This window comes from Tamandua tetradactyla, chromosome 4 (assembly GCF_023851605.1).
Source record: "Tamandua tetradactyla isolate mTamTet1 chromosome 4, mTamTet1.pri, whole genome shotgun sequence".
Classification (NCBI taxonomy): Eukaryota; Metazoa; Chordata; class Mammalia; order Pilosa; family Myrmecophagidae; genus Tamandua; species Tamandua tetradactyla.
Window position 1 is genome coordinate 65,405,033 of NC_135330.1, and position 25,585 is coordinate 65,430,617.

At 39.4% G+C, this 25,585-nt stretch overlaps 1 protein-coding gene and 1 pseudogene across 3 annotated transcripts in view; one reads left to right on the plus strand and one right to left on the minus strand.

Moving 5' to 3' along the window:
* Positions 1–7,668: 7,668 nt before the first annotated feature.
* LOC143680277 (CDAN1-interacting nuclease 1 pseudogene) lies at positions 7,669–11,967 on the minus strand (annotated as a pseudogene).
* CR2 (complement C3d receptor 2) overlaps positions 11,809–25,585 on the plus strand; it is a 36,931-nt gene continuing 23,154 nt past the window's right edge. For 2 of the 3 annotated variants that reach the window (XM_077157656.1, XM_077157657.1), the window contains exon 1: positions 11,810–12,051. In XM_077157656.1, the coding sequence (XP_077013771.1) occupies positions 11,994–12,051 (58 nt within the window). In that variant the 5' untranslated portion in view covers positions 11,810–11,993. Of the gene's footprint in view, positions 12,052–25,585 lie in introns of all 3 variants that reach the window. The other variant, XM_077157658.1, reaches the window with a different exon arrangement.

Genomic DNA, 25,585 nt, shown 5'->3' on the forward strand with positions numbered 1-25,585 from the left:
TATTATATTTCTTTTTTTTTCTCTCTTTTCTTTATTTATTTTAAGTTGATTGAGACATTTATCAGCCATTCGTCTTCTCCTTTAACTATTTGGGAATTTGAAAATTTATACACTTTGTTTTATACTTTTAGTACTTACCCCAAAACTCACCAAATGCAAAGTTAATCATCCCTGAAGTTAAACTATAACTTTATCCTAATCATTGACAACTCAAAGACTTTAGAACACCTGTGTTTCATTTTCTCCCCACCAATTTATGTGGTGGTTGTGTACTTTATTATTATTATTATTTTAATCTGTTGTATTATGAATCTGGATCATCTTTTTAATTTAATTCAAAATGAATTCACAACACAGATGGTTTTAAACCCAGGTAATGTCAATTTGGGCAACAAATCAGCCAGTGGGCTGGCTTATGATTTCAACCACTCAAGGACATATTTTTTTCAGTTGATTGATTGTCTGGCTGCCTGGCTAATTGGTTGGTCAGTCAATCGGTTGGTTGGTTGGCTGGCTGGCTGGGTGGCTGATTTCCCTTCCTGTCTTCTTATCCTATTCCTGGGACTAGGGGCTGGAAGGTTAAAGGTACACTATTATTTTGAGGGTTCAGCCTAGTGAAGTATCAACTCTAGTGGGAGGGATGGTCTCAGGTTCCCTACCTTGGCCAGGCATTTCTGTTCCCAATGACCCAAAAGTCAGTCAGAATCAAGGCTCAAATTCCCCCATACCTCCAAACTACAACTTTCTCACTTTTCTTTCCGTGATAATTCCATTTATATATTCTGATTATATATGCATATATTTATGTTTACATAAATATATGCATATATATTTTATTCTATACTATAAGTTACAGAATGCATTATAAATTTATACATTCATATTGCCTTTCAGAGTTATAATTGCAAAACCAAGTACAGAGTACTTTTATAGGGGATCAAGGGTATTTTCAAGGGGAAATTTGAGTATCTGTGATTTTTGCCTTACACACTACTTTTGGAAACTGACCCATGTGCAGAGGGAGATTCCAATTGATGCACACATGTACAATATTGGTCATAAGTAGAAGTGAATGGGAAAGTAAAAAGAGCCAATGGAAACCAATTTTCACTATTAGGTAACAAGCAGCACTTGACAGCAAATAGCACTTAATATTTATTAAGCCCTTTCTGGGTGCTAAACACTGACTAAGGATTACCTAATTTAATACTCATAAAAATCCTAAATGGTAGATATGATGGAAAGCATCTTTCTTTTACAGTTGAGGAGCATGAAGCACACACAGAAGGGTCAGTAAACTGTTCTAGATCGCTCAGCCAGCAAGTGGCAGAGCAGAGATGCAAATGCAGGTAGTTTGTTCTCTGAACCTGAGTCTTACCCCCTGTGCCTCATTGCTACTTTATTTGGGAAGTAACGCAGGGAAAGTCTCACTAAAAGTAGAACAGAGGAGGCAAACTTTGATTTTCTCTTTTTCCCCTGCAGTATTGTGCTGGTTTGAAAGGAAGTATGCCCCCTAAGAAAAGCCATGTTTTAATATAAATCTCATTTCTTAAAGGTAGAATAATCCCTATTCAATACTGTATGTTTGAAACTGTAATGAGATCATCTCCCTGGTTGATGTGATTTAGTTAAGAATGATTGTTAAACTGGATTAGGGGATGACATGTCTCCACCCATTTGAGTGGGTCTTGATTAGTTTCTGAAGTCCTATAAAAGAGGAAACATTTTGGAGAATGGGAGATTCAGAGAGACTCAGAGAGAGTAGAGAATACTGCAGCACCACAAAGCAGAGAGTCCATGAGCCAGCAACCTTTGGAGATGAAGAAGGGAAACGCCTCCCGGAGAGCTTCATGAAACCAGAAGCCAGGAGAGTAAGCTAGCAGTTGACGCCGTGTCTGCCATGTGCCCTTCCAGCCAAGAGAGAAACCATGACTGTGTTCGCCATGTGCCTTCTCACTTGAGAGAGAAACCTTGAACTTCATCGGCCTTCTTGAACCAAGGTATTTTTCCCTGGATGCCTTTGATTGGACATTTCTATAGACTTGTTTTAATTGGGACATTTTCTCAGCCTTAGAACTGTAAACTAGCAACTCATTAAATTCCCCTTTTTAAAAGCCATTCCGTTTCTGGTATATTGCATTCCGGCAGCTAGCAAACTAAAACAGGTATATTCGAGAAAGCTTAACTACCATACTTAAAAGAATATGTTTGAAGATAATGACGGGTACCGTTATTAAGAGCCTATAAGGCAGCAAACACATACTTTATTTCTAATTTTCATCATAACCCTAAAACGTTGGTAATTATTGGACGTATTTTATAGGCAAGAAAATGGAGGTTCATGGAATTACCTAAAATTGCCCAAGATCACACAACTGGTAAGTGTTTGAGGCAGAATTGGAGTCCAGAGTCTACATTAATTGCAGCACATAGAATAGTTTTGCAGCAAAACAGCTCTCTGCAAGAAGATGCATTCTCATCTGCATTTAAGTGTCCATTGAGCTTGGGGGAGGGGTGTAGATTTATTAGTAATAAAGGTGATATTTTGATTTCTCTCTTTCTCCTTCTCTGTCTTTTAATCGGTGCTACATATTTACATATATATTTATACACACACACACACACATGCCAGTACTGAGAATTATTTTAAGTGGAATGATTGACCCAATTAAGCTACGATATAATATTACTGAAAATAGAATTCCATTATTTTGTCTACTTTTCTGCTAGGATTTTTTTCTAATTGATATTCAGGAGCTCTTTATTTTTCATAATAATCTTTTTTTAAGTTATGTGTTGCAAATGTCTTAGGTAAGTTTACTCTTTTAGTAGTATCTTTTGATAATATTTTTAATACAGTGGATTCATCAATCTTTTCCATTTTTATGTCTGTTATAAGAAATACACCCTTACCCCAAAATACAGAAATACTCTCATTTATTTTCTTAGGAATGTTTTAATGTCTTACATTTCACATGTAAGCCTTTATGCATTGGGAACTGATTTAATGTATGAGGTCAGGATCCAATTTCATAACTTCCTTGTGTATAACTGTCTCCACAGTATTTTAGTGAACAGTCTAATATTTCAAGATTTAGTGCTACCCAAATCGAATATCTACTTTCTTTACATGAGGTCTTTCTCTTTTCTATTAATCTAATTGTGTATCTATTCACCAATACCACACTTTACTATTAAGAATTTATAATAAGTCTTGATACCTAATAGAATAACTATCATCAAGTATTTCTTTGGTTATTCTTGCCTTTTTGCTTGTCCTTATATATTTAAGAATGACATTGCTAAGTTCCTTCAAAAACGCTGACATTTTTACCAAAATTGCATGAAATCTACAGATCAGTTTGGAGAGAGCTGATATATTTTCTTTACCAATTATTCCTTTCCATGAGTGTGCTTATTTATTCATATGTTTAGATCTAATTCAATTTCTATAAAAAAACATTTTACAATCTTCTCCTTAAAAATTCTTCACATATTTTATTATATTTATTGTTGGATATGCACTTTTAGTAAGCCTCTTGTCTTCTTTGGATTTAAAATGAGCCCAATTTAAAATGTAATTCTTCTAAATTTCACTAGAATGAATGATAATTGCTGTAGGGGTTTTGCAAATATCTTTATCAGGCTAAGGAAGTTTCTTTTTAATTCTATTTAGTTAAAAGGGTTGTTTAGTTAAAAGGGTTGGTTTTTTTTTTTTTTTTGGTTGTCACATTTTATTATTTTCTTTTCTTCTTTTTTTTGCATGGGCAGGCACCAGGAATCAAACCAGGTCTCCAGCATGGCAGGCAAGAATTCTGCACTGAGCCACCGTCACATCGCCCTGGCTGTTGCATTTTATTAACTCTTTTGTCTGTGAGTTTATATTTGATTTATCTTAACCTGTGAAAAATTTGACAGCCTCCATCAAGGGCACATCCTCTAAAGAGGGCAGTGTTTCTTTCTGTCAGACAGTAGAAGACCACAATAACCCCTTCCAGGTTAAATCAATAATTTAATTGCTTTCTTATTAATTATTTTATTATTAATTCAGTAATTTTAGGTCAAATCTCCAATCATGTACAAATCCCTACATAAAATTTAGTCTCCCCATTGTTGAAAAATTGACATTTGCTCTCAGGGCAACTGCCTTTTGTGTATGCCTTTAACTCACTGCTCCAGTTTCGGCCTTTTTAAAATACTTTTAGTTGCCCCCTTGGCAAAAACCCATATTTCTTCTGGATTTCTTTATTATAAAATAATTACAGCATCTTTCCAATGCATTCTAATGTCTAAACTGTAGGCCAGGGTGTTCAACCTACACAGAATCTCCATTTCCCCATTGAATTCATGTATTTATTCATTCAGCAAATTTCTATTGCGTGTCAACTATGTACCAGGCAATAATCTTGGAACTAAGGGTTTGGTCAAGGAAAAACAGATAGACAGACAAAAGCATCCTACCTTCATGGGTTTTACACTGGACAGAGACAAACAAAACCAAGATAGCTGTAAATATATAATGTGTTCAGTAGTGTTTAGTGCTAAAGAGGAAAATAATAGATCAGGAAAAGGAATATAAAAGGAAGGGCAGGTAAAAAAAATGTAAGATAGGTTGTTTAGGAAAGACCTCCCAAAGAAGGTGTCTTTTGAGTGAAATTTGGGAAGAAATGAGGGATTGGCCATTTGGATATCCAGGGAAAAACATCCCAGGCCGAGCAAACAAGATCCCAGAGGGCAGACAGCACAGTCAGAGCACAAGGACTGCATTCTAGAAAACAGAGGCTGTGTGGCCAGAGGGGAAAGAAGAGAGGGCAAGTGGCTGAAGATGAATTCAGAGAGGTTAAAGGGAACAGATCATGGAGGGGACTGTAGGCCAGAGTTAAGACTTCAGTTTTTATTTTGAATGAGATAGGAAATGATTAGAAAGTTTGAGCAGAAATGAGTGATTTTCTTTTTTCTGACAGAATAGGAACAGATTTAACAGGTTCCCAGTAAGATATAAGACACTGAGCAAGCGCACTTACCAGCCAAGAACTTAGTTTTTGGTGTAGGTAGGAGGCTTTGATTTGCATAAGAATGTATATTGGAAATCACAGAAAGAGCACAAAAATCAATACCAAATAGATCAGGAATTTAACGATAAAATAAATGAAACCATAGAACTGTAAGAAAAAACATACATGAAAGACCCTATAGCCTGGGTGTAGATTAAGGCTCATAATCCACAGAAAATGAAAGACTGATAAACTTGATTATATAAAAATTTTAAAAAATTAATAAGTCAAAATCATCATAAACAAAGTCAAAAGAAAACTGCAAACCTGGAAGAAAATATATGCAAAATACATCACAGATAAAGAACTAATGATCCTAATACTAATATATATATATATATATATATATATATATAATATATATGTATAAAGAATTTTTAAAACTTGATGGGGACAAGCCAAAAACTAATAGAAAGAATTCACAAAAAATTTTAAATGACTCTTAAACCTATGCAAATACGTTTGAGTTTACTCATAATAAGAGAAATATAAATTAAAACTATACTGATGCATAATTTCTCATCTATCATATGGCTAAAATTAAATAATACGACAACACATTTGGTTCTTGAGGCTTTGGGGAAACAAATTCTCTCATACATTGGTGGTAGGAATGTAAATTGGTACAACTCTCATTGAGGGAATTTACTTCTATGTACTACATCTGTGTTTACCTTTTAACTCAGCAATCCCACCAGTAGGAATTTGCACTGACGATACGTCTCCAACGAGAGGAAAATCCATATGCATAAGGTTATTCCTTACAGCATTGCTTGCAATTATAAAATATTACAAAGAAACAACTTAAATGTCCATATATAGGTAAATGGTTGAAAAAAATATGGTACATCCACACATTGAAATACTATGCAACTGTAAAAATGAATGAGGAATATCTCTGAATTTATGTGGAATGAATTCTCGCATATTTGTTAAATGAGTGATCAAAGTGCAAAAAGTATCTATGGCATGCTTTTATGAAATAAATAAACAGAAATAAGAGGACATGTGTCTACTCATTTGGTCAAAAAGAAAGAAGACAGATAAATCAGAAACTACTGAAATTGGGTAGTGCTTTGGTTGGGTAAAGCTGTCAGAATGCAATATACGAGAAATGACCTGGCTTTTACAGTATGGATTTATTGGCTTACAATTTACAGAACTTAGGCTGTGAAAATGTCCCAACTCAAGTCATTAACAGGATGATACTGGACTCCGAAATCAGGTTGCTGGCACCCAGAACACTTGTCACATGAGAAGGTACATGGCTTATGTCTGCTGGTGCTTCTCTCCTGGGTTTCACTGCTTCCAGCTTCTGGCTGCATGTTTTTCTCTTTTAGCTTCTCTCTCTCTTAGCTTCTCTGACATGTCCCTGCCTCTCCGTTTCTCTGGGGCTTTTTCTGTGAGCTTCTCTGCATGCTTCTCTGAATTTCAACTCATAGTTTCTGTATGTGTCTCATCTTCTTAGGACTCCAGCAAAAAGATTAAGACCCATCTTGAATGAGGTGGGTCACATCTCATTTGAAATAACCCAATCAAAGGAACCCGCAGGAATGGATTTTTAAAAAACATGGTCTTTTCTGGGGTACATAACAGCATCAAACAAACATAGATACTGATGGAGGGATAGGTGCAAATGGAATAGAAAGGAAGTGGGTAGGCATAGAAGAGATGGAGAAGTGAAACTTCTCAAATCATATATTTTCCTTTTTATTTATTTACTTTTTGGTTATTCTTTATTTAAAGCTTAACATTTCTATTGCCTAAATTATTTCAACATTATATAATTTTTAGGTACAACATGCATATAGCAAGCAGTGTACCAAATGTGCTTTTAAAAAATATTGCTCATGGAAACACTGGGTAACAAACATACTAACAACTGGACATGTTTACCAATCAACTGGTCAATGCTGGCACTAAGCTTCAATGGTCTGCCCCTAACCCCTAATCCAAAGAACTAATGTGGTTACCAGACACAATGTAACTAACACTTTTTAATTAGGTAAATGTAAAGTGTTTGGTGTTCAAATAGGTATTATAAAAAGAAGAAATTCCCATAAATTTTTCTTTTTGGTAGCTTGGCTTAATGCCACACAAGTCAGGAAACTGCAAATATTGGGCAAAACAAGCACACAACACATGCTACCATACTGCAGCCCAGCAGATGAGAGCAAAAATTTAGTTTCAGACTTCATGTCTTCAGCTTTTCTAGGTTTGTGCTAGATTATTCCATGACTGTAATACAACACTGATTATCTGTGAGTGTACATGAAGAGAAAGGAGAAGGAGAGACTATGAATGGGGGCTTAGAAAAAAATAAGTGGGTAATTCAGTAACTGGGAAGAAAATTGAAAAATCACACCTTACAGTCCCCATACTTTTCCTTTCGCTCATGATACAAGAAGAAAACATCCGGAAGGAAGATTATGATTGCCTGTAATCTAACTGTTTGACAGAGACAGAACTGCTGATAATGAGCGGGTTGTCTGTAATTCTTGGCTGTTTAATCAGCAAAAGATGAAGGAAAACAGAAACTCTTGCTATGTTTGTCTGTAGAGGTAGTGGTGTGACCATGGTCAGCAAGAGTGCAGCTGAAGTTCATGGCAGATGTTGCCAGGAGTTTACACTGCAGGAAAAGAAAATTGCTTCCGGATTCACCTTTGCCTGCTAGCTTTTCTTCTGGGGTCATCCGGGTGAAGCTAAGCTATGGCATAAGGTAACAATGTTCATGGAGAAACAGGCTTTGAGCAGGATGCCTCTCTCCCAGTTACAGTCCAGCTCATGGATAAGTCCATATCAATAGATGGCCAAACATGGCCCAAATCTATTCCAATAGCTCCAGAACTAATCACGCAGGTAGGCCTCATCAAACGAGGCTTTATCACCAATCAAGTGAATTGTGTGCCCTTCTACAGCTAAGGGTCAAAGCATTACAACTGGTACTTATAAAATAAAGCCTGGTGTTCTGCCATAACCCTTTGCACGGAGCTGGTCTTCATCTAGGAAGGACAGATTTTTCTCTAGAACTAAATCTCTCAGCAGGACCTTGTGCTCACGACCAACGGCATGTCTGATGCAGTCCACCAGTGGTTCGTACAGCAATCATTCACAATGCACTAATCGACCTAACTTGCTAGAATTCCATCTGGAATTTGAGAAGAGCCTTGTAGGAGACTGTTTTTGACAGACTTGGAGGGGAGAGTCTCCTTATATCATACCTTTTTATATAATTCTGGCGTTTGGAGCTATGTTAATATTTCGTCTATGCAAAAAAAAACATCAAGAAACATGGGGGAAAACTAAATGGAATAAAAAGAGAAACAAACGAATCCAACTAAATTTTGAATGATAACATACCCACACTGAAAGGAAATAATTATCCCAAGTAACTTCTGAACACAGCAATGATGTTTTTATACTCTCAGGCTAAAAACAAAACAAAAACAATGAAAGCTGGTAGGTTTGCTTTTCCTCATTGTATGGGTAAGCAATTCTAAAGCTACTTTCTGTGTGTTCCAGGACTGAGCAAATAGATACACACAGTATGGACAATGGTACGTGGGAGTCTCACTGTTGTGAGAAGGGAGTTACCAATAGGAAAAGAGGGAAGGACAGAATGAATATTGTGGTATCGGATTGGAATTGGAAGTCCTGATAGGAAAACATAATTTAGATATCAATGCATAGAGAAATAGATTTAAGTAGGTATAGGAATAGACATTCACAGGTATTTTTCCTTCTCTGTCTGCTGGGAGGGTGTGGAAGCAAGGATACTCCAGCAGCAATATACACACTTAGCATCCAGATCTTGGTTCTATGTATCCTTCTTCACTGAAAGGAACCAATATTCCTTGGAAAAGTGGCAAGTTTCAGGACTGGGGCTAGAAAAGTACAAGGTGATCCTGGGGCTCCTTGTTATGGCAGAAAAAGGAAATGCTTAACACATAATAGCAACAGGTTAAAGTGATGCTGGAGTTGCTTTGAGGGCTCCCATTGGCCAAATCAGGGACAATCTGAGCATCAAAATAATGATAATAATGGATTATGACCCACTGAATAAAATTCATATTGATATAAATACATAAATGTAAATGGAGGAGAAGGGAAAGTTCTTCCTCAACATTAGGATGTCAACTCATGAATATAGAATAAATTATTGAATTCGAAAATATCATTTGACAGCCATGATAGTAATAACTGATTCAGGGAAGAATCATCAATGGATACTAAAATTAGTGGGTGAACAACTCTCCAAGTGAAATCATTGCCTTCCCCTCTAGGTGGGACATTATATCCAGGGGTGAAATTCTCCCTAAGGGCATGGGATATGACTCCCCGGTATGAGCCTGGCCCTGGCACCATTGGATCAACAATGCCATCCTGACCAAAAGGGGGAAAATAAGTGTAACAGGTAAGGTATCAGTGGCTGAGAGAGTTCAAATAGAGTCAAGAGGCTACTCTGGAGGTCACTCTTATGCAAGCTTCAGTTGGACATTGCTACCAATAATAGCTTGCCAAACTCCAACCAAAACCATTCCTGCCAATCCTAAAGAACATCTAAGGCAATATATAAGATTCTCCAAAGGTTCCACATACTAGGGTAACTTTCCAGAAACCTCCAATTGGGTCCCCAGACTAGATAGGTAGTGAATGCAGAGGGGCCAGCCTCTCCAGAACATCAACTAGTTCCATCCCCCTATGCCATATTATCAACAGTCCCTTCCAACATTAAGAAGTTAGAATAGGCATAGCCCAAATACCCCTAAAGAGTGGGAGGAAGATGATAATGGTGGGAAAATACAGAGAAGGTTGGGTTTAACAAATGAGTATGATTGCTGAATCATTATTTTGATATTTCTTTTAATACCCAGTGTCTGGGATCAACTAGTAAAAAATCTAAAAATGTGGAATTGTGACCCATACCAAACTCTGAAATCTGTTCTACAACTAATAGTTGCTATGTGCTTTGAAATGTATTTCTTTTTTGTATATATGTTATTTTCACAAAAGAAGAAAAAAAGTCAATTGTGATGATAAAAAAAATTGTGGGTGAAAATTTGATGGAAAATGAGATATCTACATATTTTCAAACCATCTCCCAACAAGATACTTATTCATTACAAAGATAAAACCAGTTACAATAGAGAAACCTGGCCGATACCACCTTCACCTTCACTGAGTGATCAACGTTAACATTGCCTGTAATAGGATACACACCTCACATGCCTTCTGCTATGATGCACTAAAAAGACAAACAGTCGCTCTGTGGTATTCCTACCAAAAAACGCATAACATGAAGCTAACAATGAGGAAACACCAGAGAAACCCACATTGGTAGCCAGCCTCCAGAATGGCCCCTGACAGTCCCTACCCCTCCTAGCTCTATTTCCACCCACATGTAGTGCCCTTCCACATTGAAAAGGGCTGATTGTGCATCCAAGAGGATTTTGTGGAAATAACACAGTGTGACTTCTGAGGTGAGTTCATAAAAAGCACAGCATATTCTAAATTTCTCTCTGGCTTTGGGGAAAGCCAGGTGCCATGTCCCGGAGGCATTCAGACAGCCCTATGGCAGGACCACAGGACAGGCATCTGAGGTCTCCAGCCAACAGCCTGTGAGGGAGCATCTCAGAAGTGGATCCTTGGGTCCCAGTCAAACCTCCAAATGACGGCAGCTCTGGCTGATCTCTTCAGTGCAATCTCATGACAGACCCCAAGCCTGAATCACCCAGAAAACTCTTCTCAAATTCCTGACCCACGGAAACTGTGTGAGATTAGAAAATATTTATTCTTGCCTAAGAGTAATTTGTTATGCTGCAATAGATAGCAAATTTAAGGGACCTTCTACAAAATTAAGTGTGGTGTTGTCTTCTAAAATGTCAAGATCATGAAAGACAAAAAAGACTGAGGACTTTTTCCAGTTAAAATGGGGAAAAAGACATGACAATTATATGCAACGCGTGGTTCTGGATTAAACCTGGGCCGGAAAAAAAGTTTATTTCCCTTTTGCTGTAATGAACATTATTGAGACAATTGGCAAATTTTGAATACCAGCTGTGGCTTAGATAATAATATCCAACCAAGGTTAAATTCCTGGTCTTACTCATTGCACTGAAGTTATGTAAGAGGATGCCCTTGATTTTAGGAAATGCACATTAAAGTATTTAGAGAAGGGGGTGGCATGCCTGTAATTTATCTCAAACAGTTCCAATTTTAATTATATAATTATTACATATTTAATACAATATAATTACATTATTAGTAATTATAATTATATAATCACGTATTTATATGTGTGTATATGGTAAAAACATATAGGAAATGTTAACATTTGGGGAGATGGATATATGGGAGTTCTTTGTACTATTCTGCAACTTTCTATAGAAATACTTCAAAATACAAAAGACATAACAGAGGTGCTGCTGTTCACAAGTTTCTTCTCTAAGTATTTTTCCAAAACGGGAATGCACGCATTAATAGGTTTTGAAATCAGTTTAATGGATCCAAATCAGAATTTTAAGAGAAAAAAATAGAACAGACCAAGTTAGAATAGCGAGCCTGCAGATTAGTAACGGCGAGTTCTGTCCTGTGAAACTTTTGTTTCAGCTCTCGAGAGATATAAATGGGTTAACCGGCTTACGCGGCCACAAAAGTTGGAAAGCCACCGCGCAAGAGAGAAAATCTGAGCCAAACACTCGGTCGGAGTTCCTCCTCCCGCCCACCGCCTACTGCCGCCACTTGCCACTCCCCGCCTCTTCCAAGCAGTCCCCCGGCAGCCTGCAGGTGTGCGCGCAAACCTAGCACGTGGTACCAGAAGCTATTTAAGAGCCCACCTCCTGTTGCTGGCAGCTGCCTCTTACCCTGCTCTGTCCTTCCGGAGCTGCCGAGGCTTGCGGGGCTCGGAACGCATCGCGCCGCTGGAGCTCCAGCAGTGGCATGGGCGCCGCGGGCCCGCTCTGGGTTGTCTTGGCTCTCATCGCTCCAGGGGTCTTCGGTGAGCTGGGAGGGGGAGCACGGAGGTAGGGATGCGTCTGGGGCAGGGAAAGCATCTGTGCGGCGCTGCCAGGCAGTCAAAGGCGAGAAGGCGAGAGGCTTGCCTGCCTCGGGCTACCTTTGTGAGATCCTCTCCCTCCCCGCGTCCCCCACGGAGATCTCCTAGCCCCGAGTTCCCCACCTCGCTCTTCCGGGAGCTGGGACCACCAGAACTGGAGGCTGCACCAGATTGGTCCCTGTATGATGCCCGGTGTGGCCGGCTGCGTGCTGGCTCTGTCCTTTCTGGACTCCCGGCTCCCGGTGTGGATCTCGGAGGCTGCGAGCGCTCTACTTTCGGCGAAACCCGTTCCTAGGCCGGGCAAACACGCCGGCAGCATGCTCGGCCACGCGGTGCTTCTGTTTACACCGACCTCCGAGCAGAGCCTCCCTCTCCCTTCCCTAAATAAAAAGAATGCTGTCTGTCTCCCTGTCCCTGTCTCTCTCTCTCTCTCTCTCCCTCTCTCTCTCCCTCTCCCTCTCTCCCTCTCCCTCTCTCCCTCTCCCTCTCTCCCTCTCCCTCTCTCCCTCTCCCTCTCTCCCTCTCTCAACTTTCATGTGATATTGGTAAAGAGATCCTAAACGTTAAATATCTCGAGTTATTTGGAAATACCGAGACATGAATAACAACTACAGTCCTCTTCCACATTATTTATTGTCATAATGAGGAGCGCTTCCAGGGGATCTCATTCAACATTTAACTTTTTTCTTTTTCGGATGGGCTTAATTTTTAAATAGCATATTTTGTTAAGATTAGAGTCTCTTGGCAGAAAAATGGTCTAATTTTCTAATGACGTCAAGGGTAAAATGAATTCCTGCTTTATTACCTGCAAACCTCAATAACTGGATGGCTTTAGGCCAGTCTTTAGCTCCCTCATCCTCAATTTCTTCACTGATGAAATGAAGCTAGTGTCAAGCAATCCTACCACCTCACTGAATTGCCCCGAATGTCAGATGAAATGAGGCAAATGAAAATCAGTTACTAGTTTTAACTATTAAATTTCCATAGTAAGGCTGCTGTGCGGAACTCTTTTATGGAACCAGTGCTTAAGCTGTCTGGAATCTTGTATATATTGGTTCTGTTGCAGCCTACTCTGTCTGCCTTCCTGACAGTTAACTTTCTCCCGACCTTTAACCAAACATTTCCCGGAGCCTAGCTTCATCTCTGCTCCCATTTTCTACGTTATATCTCCCTTTGAACCAATGCACAGCCACAACCTTCTCAACACCTCCACGTGGCTGCTCGCCGCACCTGACCACTCACCAGCATCCCGTTCCCATTTCCAAATTTCGAAGAGGAAATTATCCATTGAAAATCACATTTTTCATCCGCCCTGCTGATTGATCACCCCTCTCTAAGTAGTACCCTTTACCAGAGCAGGACCATTGCCCCGTGAGTTCACATTAGACATGGGAAAGGCCAGGTGAACCTTTCACCTGTTGTGGATGATTTGCTTGCTTGATTTGTCTCTTTATCATTCTTACACCAATATGCTAAACTTAAGCATTGTGTTAAGCTGCGTAACAACCTCTTCTCTTACAGATGGCTCTGATACCAGTCTCCTTAACCTTTCCAATTGCAAAAGCCAAAATTAAAAAAAAGAAAAAAGTTATTATTCTACTCCCTTGCTCAAAAACCTAGAAGGGTTCCCTCCTGCCTGTGTGGGATAAAGATTGATTCTCTTCAGCCTTTGAAGCCCTTTTTAGTTTGCTCTCACCTAAACATGCCCCTCCTGCTTTCATGCCGCCTCCTCCCCCATAAGCACTGCTCATCTTCTTGCCTGTCTCACACCCCAGTGACTCTGGCTCATGCCTAGCCCACTTCCCCTCACGATTTTTATTCCTCTGGTGCGCTCACCTCACACCCACCTCTCAGCTCTGGCCAGTTCCTGCATTTGAGCATGCTGGAGAAACTCTGAGGTGTTTATTTAAAAAGCTTATTCCTGGGTCCCACCCTATCCTCCAGAGAATAATAGATTTGAAGTGCAGCCCAGGGAGCTGAAGTTTTAACAAGCTCTCTGGAAGATTCTGAAACAAGTGTCTGCAGAGCTCATTGCTTTGGGCAAGATCATGTGGGAAGCAAATTTCCTTCTTAGAGTCTCTCTGTTTATCTTTTTTGCACAAACCATTTCAAATCTCCCACATACTGACAGCCTCACCTTAACTTACCCTGAGAAAACAAAATAAGCAGGAATTCCCTCATTTTCCAATCACCTGATCTATAAACCTACCTCCATCTGGTTTCTTCGTTATTTAAAACTTCCCAAGGACTTCCCATCATTTTAGAATAATATCCAGCTCCTTATCCTACAAAGCCTCTGCCTCTCTCTGAAATTCTCTATGCTACCCCCTCACTCCCTTTGCTGGAGCCACCCTAGTCTTCTTTCTCTACCTTGAATACAGCCAGATTTGCTTAGCCTTTGCACTAGGTGTTCCCTCTGTTGATTTAAACACTGCCTGCAGATCATCCCTTGCCTAGCTCCTTATGGACTCTCAGTTCTCAGCTTATGTCTCTCTTCTCTGACTTTTACCTAAAGTAGTCCTGTATCCCAGTCCTGCATCTCTGTGACACAGTAGCATTCTATTGTCAACAACTCCGTTTCCTTACCTGTTTGTTGCCTGCTTCCTCATTGGAATACAAATTCCATTGACAGCCAGACCTTTACCAGTCTTGTTGCCTGCTGAATCCCTAGCACTGGCGTGTAACTAGTAACCTGATAAATACGTATGTTCTTTTTCCTCCTGTAACAGTGGAAGAAGTATCTTTTTCCTGACCAAAGCCAACTCCTCTTTCTGTATGCATCACCTCTTGCCTTTGAAAGGACTTTCCTTGTCTAGTGCCATCCGTCATCAGTTGTCCCTCTCTGTTGGCTACTCTCGGCCAGCTTTTAAATATGACCCAGGATATCCTTTATGAGGGGAGGGACCATCTCACAACCCTAGTGGAGCTCTATTTTTATGCCCCTTGTCTCATCCTTCCCAGCAAAACTTTCCATTGACTTCTTTCTCATGTTTCTTTATCTCCTTAACCCACTCCAGAAAGCCTTCTGTCCGCACCATTTGCCTGAAGCTACCCTTGGCAGGGCCACCACTGACTTCTATGCTGACAAATCCAATGGTCACTTTTCTATCCTCACTTTTCTCAGTCTTTTAGCAGCAAGCTGACCATCTCTTCCTTTTTAAAACAGTTTCCACTCTTACCTTCCAAAATAAGATACACCTACCCCATTTTCTATACCTCTGTTGTTACTTTTAGTCTCTTCTTCATTATCTCTATATATGAGAAGGTCTTGGGGCTCAGCTGAGGGCCACTTCTGTCATTCTCCAGACCTTCTTCCTAGATGATCTCATCACTAAATATCATTGATCTGTTCATAATTCAAACTTATTGTCTATAGAACTGACCTCTCTCCTGAGCTGCAAATTTATACATCTAACTTCCTACTTGGCATCTCCATCTGATGCCTAGTGAATGTGCTAAATATACCAAGTCTGAGCCCACATATACACACATATACACTTCCATCTTGGTATATGGTATTACCATCAATCAGATAGCTCAAGTCAAAACCATGAAGTCAATATTGAATTCTCCTATTTCCTGAGCTCCATATCTAATACAACAAAAAGTCCTGCCTACTTTACTTCCAAAATGTATTCCAAATTCTCACTGCCTTCCTATGTACCAAGCCTGTTTTATGCCTGAAATTCTATGATAGCTTCTAGACCAGACTCATTCCCTGCTTCTAAAAGTAGCAATCCTATCTATTCTCTGCTCAATTGCTAGATTATTCTTTTAAAAATGTAAATCAGGTCATGTCACTCTCCTGCTGAACTTCTCCAATGACTTCCATTCAGCATAATAAATTACTCTAGCCTAAGAAGGCTTAGATGACGCCACTTGCTGAGATTTCTAACTTTATCTCATACCATTCAGCTTTGCTCACTAAATTCCAGCCTCACTTGCCATCTGTCTATTCCTGAAGCATACCAAATCCATCCCTGCTGTTAGGCCTCTACCTAAAATGTTTTACCCAGCGTTTTGCTGATTGGCCTCTTCTTATCCTCAGTCACAATTCAAATATCACTTCTTCAGAATATTTTCTTACTCATTATAATTGAAGTTGCATAGTACCCTGTCCTCTCTTCTGTTGCATTATGTTTTTTTATTTTCTTTTTTTACATGGGCAGGAACCGGGAAACGAACCCCGGTCTCTGGCACGGCAGGTGAGAACTCTGCCACTGAGCCACCGTGGCCCACCCTGCATTATGTTTTGATATATCACTGCTTATTTCCTGTATACCATCATCTGCTTATTTATGGTGCATCCCCTCTATTGAAATACAAATTCCTTGAGAGTGGAGTTCACTGGTGCATCTCCTATGTTTAGATAGTATCTTTTTTATATTTTAAGCTTTTTTTTTTCGTGTTTTTTGTTTGTTTGTTTTTAGGATAGCACCTTGGTTAATCTGCATAACCCATCATTATGGGTTATGCGGTTAATATGCATAACCGGCGGTGCGACCGTGGCTCAGTGGCAGAGTTCTCGCCTGCCACACCAGCGACCCAGGTTCTATTCCTGGTGCCTGCCCATGTAAAAAAAAAAAAACAAAAAAAAAACGAAGAAAAATGAATTATCAAATAGCCAGGAAACGCAGGGCTAAAGAATTTGATAATAATGTTTCTCATTGTCAATGATAATTTCTCTTCTTACCTGCTTTCTGATTTCCCTTTTGGCTTTATTTTCATCATCCTATTTATTTTTCCTTCATTCAATGCAAATCAATTTCTTCTAAGCCATTCCAGATCAAGTTGCTTGGAATTAAATAGTTAAATGTATCTCTGTTCTGGTTTGAGAGAGATATGTGTGAATGTATTGTTACTGTCTTCTTCAGGACATCTACTTTAGATCCAGTTATTACTCTGACTTAACTCCTGATATTAGAAAGGTGTGGACAGATTTAGTGACCCTCAAGAAAATGATTCACGAACTGACCTTCCTTTTTATGAGATAGAAGAATACACGACCTCTTGAAGTTCTGACTTGTGACCTGAAATTCTGGCAGTTTCATTACTAATGAGAGGGTATTGGTATCATCATGGAGATGAGTATTTCCCCATTCAGAAAATGTGATTTTTGTCTCCTTTCAGTTTTCAAGGCCATCTTATGAAGCACTGTTCTTTTTCTGCTGCTTCTACATCTTGGCTCCATCCTGGTCTTCTTCACTGCTGATTAAATCTTATGAATTTAAGTTGGTTATCCAGCTTATGAGGACAGTGGGGTATGGTGTGTATTCACAATGTGTGATTGCAGAATAAATCACTTGATTAGGATTAACTGGTACAAGTAATAACAGGATCATGAACTTGGCCTTCATTGAGGCCAACTGTGATTTTCCTTATGGAGTCCTTCAGTCATTCACAGAACAGGCGCTTGGTGATATTAGCAGGTGTTAACAGAGGAAACTAAAGGAGTTGGGGAAATATATAGAATGGGAACTGCCGTGAGATCTGTATCCCAACAGTGATAGCCGTTCTTGAGTATAGTCTATGTAACTTCTCCAACAGAAGTTGGTGGAAGCAACTTTGTGGAAGCAGAGGAAGCTCTTGTGTCAAGTTAGTCCATGTTTATTCTTTGACTGTCACCTGTACTCTTCTCTGACTTGTTTGAGAAAGACTGAGATTTATAAGTTTGATATTCAGATATACTGCTATTCTGGGAAGACTTCGCAGCTTAGCACTTTTTTGCCAAGGCTTTTGCCCAGGAAGAACAGTTGACTTCTTATACCTTGTGCCTATATTTGGGAAGCCAAAACCTGATCTCTCTTACCCAGAAAATTACTTTTACAGATACATCCTCAAGTATATGGGTGTGACAATTCATTACCCATTTGCTAGGATGAGTTTATTTCATTATTAAAATTATTATTTTAAGTAATAGGAAACTGTCCTGAAATGACTAGCTCTTTTTATCTAGTACCCGCCAAAAAGTATTTAACAAGTTCCCTTAAGAAATGTATCACTCTACTAGGTTGAAAAAATAAAGTTTTGTATAAACAGATTGTCTTCTCTCTAGAACCCTAAAGGTTTAATGACAAAGATAGTTATTTTAATTCATTAAAGCAATTTTAGAGGCTCACACATGTGCAGAGTTTACAAGATCTCTAACGTACTGTAGTTTTCTATGCTATCCCAGAAGACCACTCCAGTTTTATTTATAAAGTTTTAAGAAGATGGGACAACCTCAGGATCTTTCTGGAATTTTATGAAAAAGTATGCCCTCCAACCCTTCCTCTGAAATCTCTGCTAAAAAAGGATTTGAACCTCTGTGGTTACTTCTCTAAATAGTCATCCATAGGGGTATAATATCTAATTTGTCCCAGAAAAAATGTTGCCCCATTTTAGGCTTACATTCTAAAGATTAAAGTTGTTAGGATAATCAGTGAAAAAAAAAAAACAAAAGCAGAATGGAAATTTTAGACTTTTGATGTTCCTGTGTTCTTTGTCTACAGGTCAGTGTAAATTCCTGCCAAGTTATGATTTTACTAAGCCTAAAACTCAGACTGATGAATTTGAGTTTCCCGTTGGGACATCTTGGGACTTCGAATGGCATCCTGGGTATATCAGGGTCATTCTCTATCACCAGCTTAGAGACTGCCACATGGTCAGATGCTCAGCAACTCCGTAAACATGAATAATTCTATAATAGAAGCATCTTTTGGTCTATTAGTTTGTCTGTATAGGAAAACTAGTTGTTTCTAAGGCAAAAGATCAGTAAATTAGTAATTGGTTTCAAGTGAAGGAGGCTCCTGGAGCTTCCACATTTCCTCATACTACTGAAAACATTGAATATGGGGGTTGATTATTGCAGACTGGACAGCCCTGTTTATCCTTTAATCTTTGTAACTTTGGTCTTTATACTGTGTTTGAGTGATGACTGAAGTCTGTAGATAAAGAATATTACTCTTCCTCCACTCAATCCAAGAAATATTTTTGAGTGACTACCAGGTATGTAGTAATAGGCTAGATTATAGGTCTTAGAGAAACATAATTAACCTTATAGTCTCTGCTTTTGAGGGATTCCTAATCTAGTTGTAAAGATTAACTTGAAAGAAAACTTTGCTGTGATGTAATTTCCCTGATTTGTAAAGTGTTATGAGATCACAGAGGAATAAATAATAAAATTTTATTTAGGAGAATTAGAAAAATCTAGGCATTCCAGGCAGATGGAAAGCCTGTGCCAAAGCAGAGTGATAGGAAAGAACAAGATGTCTCATGGCCAATAGAGAAAGTCAGTGTGGTTGTAGCGTTGGGCATTTGCTGAGGAATGCCAGTTGATTCAGTGGGTTGGAGCTTAATTGTGTTGGACTATAAAGTCTTATAAACCATGGAAAGCCATTGTACATTTTTAAATGTGGGGAGTGGCATGATCACATTTGTGCTTCAAAAATAACATGTGCAACTTTGTAGCAGATGTACTGAACCAAAGGGAAACCAGAGTTAGACGGGAGAGATATGCTACTCAGTTGTCCAAAGAGAGATGGCAGCAAGTCGGAATGATTAGTTTGGGGAAAGAGTTCTAGAGTCCAGTTGCTAAAATTTGATAGCCAAATGAATGTAAGGGAAGGGATGGACAGGGGTGAGAGAAGGAAGTACACAAATGAAATGATAACTGTGAGGTCTTTTAGCCCAGAGATGTAGTAGATGATGCTATCCACTGACAGAACATGAAAATGAAAACAAGGATTATAAGATATGGTTGAAATAAAGTTTGCATCATGCTCAGACATATAGACTGTGTGCTTTAAACAAATAGTGTTTGGGGTTAACTGATGCTTTGGAAGGTAGAGATTTTCTAAATGTCACAGATTTCTTTGAATGTATGTAAGTAGGCTAGTCAGCAAGTTCAGTCAGGTTGGGATGTCACATAAAACACACAAAACCCCCTCCTGAATCCCAATGCAAAATCCTGTTTTATTTTGTTTGTTTTCCCTTGTAGGTAAATTCTGTGAGAGTCCTAGAGAATTCCTCAGTGGTTCTGTGATTATAACCGTGGGTATCAGGTTTGGGTCAGCAATTACGTATTCCTGTTATGAAGGGCAAGTTGGCAGGAGGTCTCCAAGGGCGTCTCCAGGTACCTGGGTATTAGAACAGTAGTTCCAACTAAAATTCAGCAGGCTTCCAAAACATACCTGAGTAACTGCCCTCTCTCCTTAAAAATAAATAAGCAAAAAGGGAATGAGCTCCCTGATCTGTTTCAGTATTAGGCACTGGACAAGATCCCTAGAAGAAACAAGTTTGGGCTACTCTTCTCCCAATTTTAAAGCTCTGTTGCTACTGACCAGGGGTAATTTCATTTGGCTTTAGTTTGTTGATTTGTTTGTATGAGACCTTAATCTATCATGGCTACCTGTCATTCATGATATTCTACTCTGTGCCATTCTTTCTGTGCAGAAAGAGCTAGGCTTTTCTAAAACATTAACCTAGCTGCGGGATGATCGCTTAATTCCCTGTCTAGAAATCCACTCATTGGTGACACAGCTGCAACATGTTCTCTCAGACAATATTGTAATCTTGGATTACAATACCTTTTTGTGAATGTGAGTAAAATGATCTTCTTATTGAACCTTTTGAAAATCCTTTTGTCCCCTTCTAGAGGAAAATTTGGTGTCTGTACATCAAAATGAGTACCCGCGAGGATTACACTTGGTTTAGGTAATTCCGGGCACAGAGCTATGATTTTCCACTTCTTGCATGCCCCTGTACCACCCCCAACCCCCCATCCCACCACCTTTCCTTTGATTACTCTCCTTTGGTGACATTGTTTTGTATTGAGTATATGCTTAAATGAAAAATAAACCATGAGATCACACACTGCCAACTACGTTCCTCACAAATGTAAGCCACAGTAGGCACCTCCTGTAATAGGTCCTGTGTTTCTGAAGATGGCGACTGGTGACCAGCTGATAGCTTTTTGAGTTTTCATCAGGTCATTTCAATGTGTCTTTCAATCTTGCTACTTCCAGTTTTGGTCCACATATGACATTAGGATACAGAATTTCAGTAATATAGGTGTACTGTAGGCTGAGTTGAGGTCTGATTTGCAAGAGTGAAGACAAGATTCCCAGAAAATATATAATTTAAATTCTGTCTTTTCTCATGCACCCTTGTGAGCTATTCCTTATGCGCTACCCCCATCCGTCTCCAATGAGGACTTTTACAGCAGTTATAATAGAGACAGCTATTACTATGGAATGGTGGTGACTTATAAGTACCAGGCTGGAAAGAGTGGGAAAAATGCTGTTGGACCTTGTAGATGAGAAGTCAATATTTGGCACCAGCAAAGACAATCAAGTTGGTATCTAGAGTAGCTCTCCCCCTCGGTGTATTACTGCAATCGAATGCCCATTTCCAGAAGTTGTACATGGAGCTTTGGAATCTGGATTTAGATATTCCTTTTCCTCAAATGACACTGTGAAGTTTAATTATAAACCTGACTTTATTACAAAAAAGCAGCAACATAGCATGATGCCAACCAAACTGCTGATGGAATCGTCCACTGTCAGGGTGCTTCATGGGTGAGTTGCGCTGAAACTTTGTAGACCTAGAAATTGAGGTTTTTAGAAGGATAGATAAATGGCACCTTTGGAATGAGGAGGAAGAACATAATATAGGTTGTTGGATTTCTTGATTGGAGAACTTGAAAATAAACTTTGAAAGTATTATCTAAATGTTGAAGAGGTGGGAAATTTTTTATGTTTTTGATACAGTGCTAGGTCTAATTATACTGTTACTGTGTTAATATAGGAGAAATTAGAAGACACTTTAAAAACGTAATACAAAGCCAGTGATCAGATTTTTTCATAAAATTATGACAATAAAAATAAGATTTGATTTAAGTGAAGATAAAATAAATTCTGAATCCCATTGGTCTTGTGATTTGGACAAATTTGGCGGAGGCCAGAATTTGATCCAAAATGTATAGATATTATACATTTGCATATGGAAAATGTAGCCTTTTTAGAAGAAGGCCAGTATGTAGGTTGATCTCCATCCCCTCCCACTATCTCCATCCCCCTGCTCTTACTGAGAAATGTCTGACACTGAAAACCTGTCAATAATGGGAGCCTCTTCTACAGGGCACAGAAACCCATCAACCTTATTTTGGGAGCAAGAAGAAAGAGAGTGATTTTGATGGTGAAAATATTAGACAAAGTGTGGTTCCCTTGGTTACATTATTGGTGAAAGGATGTCTTTTAGTTGCATGAATGGAAAATGATAAGTGGGTATGTTTCTTGGGATAGATCAAAGTAGGGAATGCAGATAGTTGCATGGTTCATCATGTCTAAAAAATAATGCATATTAGCCCCACTCTATCTCACCCAAAAGAGCCTTAGCCTTAGGAAAGGTGACCTCTCCACCTTCCTCCCGCCTTTACCAACCCTCAGCTTGCTTAAGTTTTAGAGAAGATCGTTCTTATTTCAGGAATAAAAGGACTTCTGATCCTACGTTTTCTCAGGGTATCCACCACCTCCACATAGCCATCATGGTAACTATAAAAAAAAGGATAAGGAATTCTTTCCAATTGGATAGAAAGTGTCCTACAGCTGTGACCCTGGCTGAACTCTCACTGGAACTAACCCTGTGCAATGTACATTTGTGGTAACCTAGAGCCACACAGCTCTCAAATGTGAAGGTGCCTGGTACTCTACTCCATCTTGAGGAAATGTAACTGTTTCTGTTTTGTACCCTAGAAAAGGCAAGTTCTTTAATCCTCATTCATTATTGCTGGGTGGGAGCTCTTTGACTGTTTCCATGGAGATGTGACCCACCCAATTATGGGTGATAACATTTGATTAGATGGTTTCCATGTCTCCCCCCATTCAAGGTGGGGTTGCTTACTTGAGCCCTTTAAGAGGGAACCATTTTGGAAAAAGCTTTAGAGCCACCAGCACTGACAGAGCAACCAGAACCAACAGAGTTCACACAGCCAGAGACCTTCAGAGATGAAGAAGGAAAACGCCCCTGGGGGAACTTCATGAACCAAGAAGCCAAGAGAGAAAGCTAGCAGATATTGCCATCTGTCCTCCCAGCTAAGAGAGAAAAACCCCAAACTTCATCAGCTTTTCTTGAGTGAAGGTAACCTCTTGTTGGTGCCTTAATTTGGAAACTTCATGCCTTAGAACTGTAAAATTGCAACTTAGTAAGTTCCCCTTTTTACAAGCCATTCTGTTTCTGGTATATTGCAGTCCAGCAGCTTTAAAACTAACACACGCCTCTTCATATGCCAGCCTTGTCTCTTTTATTTCCCCAGTGAAATCATATGATGCCATTCCAAACCAGCTTCTCAATGGCTGTGTGGTGCCTCCTCCTAATCTCCAGCTTGGGGCAGAGGTCTCCTTTATTTGTGATGAGTGTGAGGTAACGGGACCTGAGACTTAGCTGGATATGATTGCAATGTGTGATTTCTAAAGAGTGTTAATTTTTCCTCTCTCTCCATTTTGTTAAGAATTCCATCATTAGCCAAATCCTATTGGCGTTCTCCAAGTGTGTATTTGCTTTGCCAGCCAAAGCTGAGAATTGCCCCTCCATCATTTGAGAAAGCAGAGCTTTTGTTCAAAAGTTCAGACTTCTGTTCTGGAAAATAAATAAATGATGGGGGTTCAGTAAAAGGAGTTTTAGGGTAAACTTGGAGAATTAGGTATTTGACGTTTTCTTTACTGGGAAATAATGTTATTTTCTCCCCTTTTAGATTGTCAAAAGAAGCTTGACATTTGGAAAGGGATAATACAAAAAAGGAATATAATTGTTAGGATTTTTTTGTTTTGTTTTATGTTTTCCACTTGTCTGAAATCACACCCTATCTGAGCAGAGTCACAAGCAATATTAGACTTTTTCCTTAAGCCAGAAATGCTTAAAAATAGTGGTCATGAAAGCCATATCTTTGAGAGAATTGATTAATTCCATGAAACGGGGAATTGGTTTGTTCTGGTGACAATCTGTCAGCCGTTATTTTTTTAAGGTCCAGTTAAATGGCAAATATTCTAGTCAGTGTGACCCAGAAGGAATAATAGTACTGTGGAATAATAAGTTGCCTGTCTGTGAATGTGACTAGAAAACAGAAATAATCAAATTATGGACCTTGCCCCTTGATTTTTGGTGTGTTCCCATGCATTCATCAAATATAATATTGTGTTCATGTGTGTGCTTTGGCCATATTCATGTCACTCTCCTGTGTGTTGTGGAATGCAGACCAAAAGTGCTAGCTGAGCCATTTGTGTAGAACAAGAGAGCAAACACAGATGGGCATTTGTCAGGAAGGTTTCTGCCAGTATATCCTCTGAATTCTTTGAATTCTGAAGCACCGGAATATTCATTATTCAAAAATAAAATAAATTCTAAAAACAAAACCCAGTGGAAGTGGGGTCTATGCTGCCATGCGCCCCCAACGCCATAGGCCTCTCTGTCCATCCGTTCGTCTGTCCATCTGGCCCCATGGCAGTGCCAGGTCAGAGCAGCAAGCACAGGCTGAAGATGGAAAAACCCCAAGATATTTTCCCCAATAATGGTGATGGTGTAGGTGATTTAGTTGCAGAAGAATACTCGGTTGAATCCAAGGAATCTGCATCTCATGTCCAAGGTGCTTGCAGTAAGCATTGCTGTGCTTTCCTTTGAAATGGAAATGAACTTCGCGTACGGAATACCAAGGATCCTTTTTATCAGTCTTTTTGTTGATGAGGTTGTGCAGGGTGACCACAAAACGGACCACTGAGGGCAAGTACACCACCACCATCTGGTCGTTGGTTTTCAGGTAAAACACCTTGGCAGACTCCTGCAGGCTGAGGTCCGGCAGCAGGATGGAGACGTCCTGCAGCTGATAGATGGTCTGGTGGAGGATGGGCAGCTTGCCTGTGGCCACCTCCAAGTAGCTCCTGATACCCAGAAGCTTGGCGTTCAGTCCCTTCAAACCGTGGACCTGGTTTGTAATGCGCTGGGAAGAGTGCCTGGTCTTGTAACAGGTGTTCGACTCCAGCTTCTTGAGCTTCCTGTGCTCCAGTTTCACTGGTTACATGCGCAAATGCTTCTGAGGTTGGAGTTCCATCATCCTGAACTTCTTCCACTGAACTGAGGAATTCATGTTTTGATTTTTTCCCTAAGTTAAGATGGGTCTTTATGTTTTTCTTCAGCACAACTTATATTGATAAATTTATTCCTAAATCCAGATCTGCAGATTTACCTCTCTTACTTTTTAATTGAAGAGTAAAATACTTGGAAAAGAATTCCCAGAATAGTAAGTGTCTGTGCGTTGAATTACCACGGAGTAGTCACGCAGGCACTGCCTCCTCAGTCAGTGCTCCTCTCCTCCCCAAAGGCAACTTCTAACCCATAGGCTGTTTTGCTTAAGCTTCAACTTTGAATTAATGGAATCCTGTATTATGTATCCTTTTGTTGGTTTCCTTCATTCACCATTGTATTTATTAGATTCATCCACATCCAT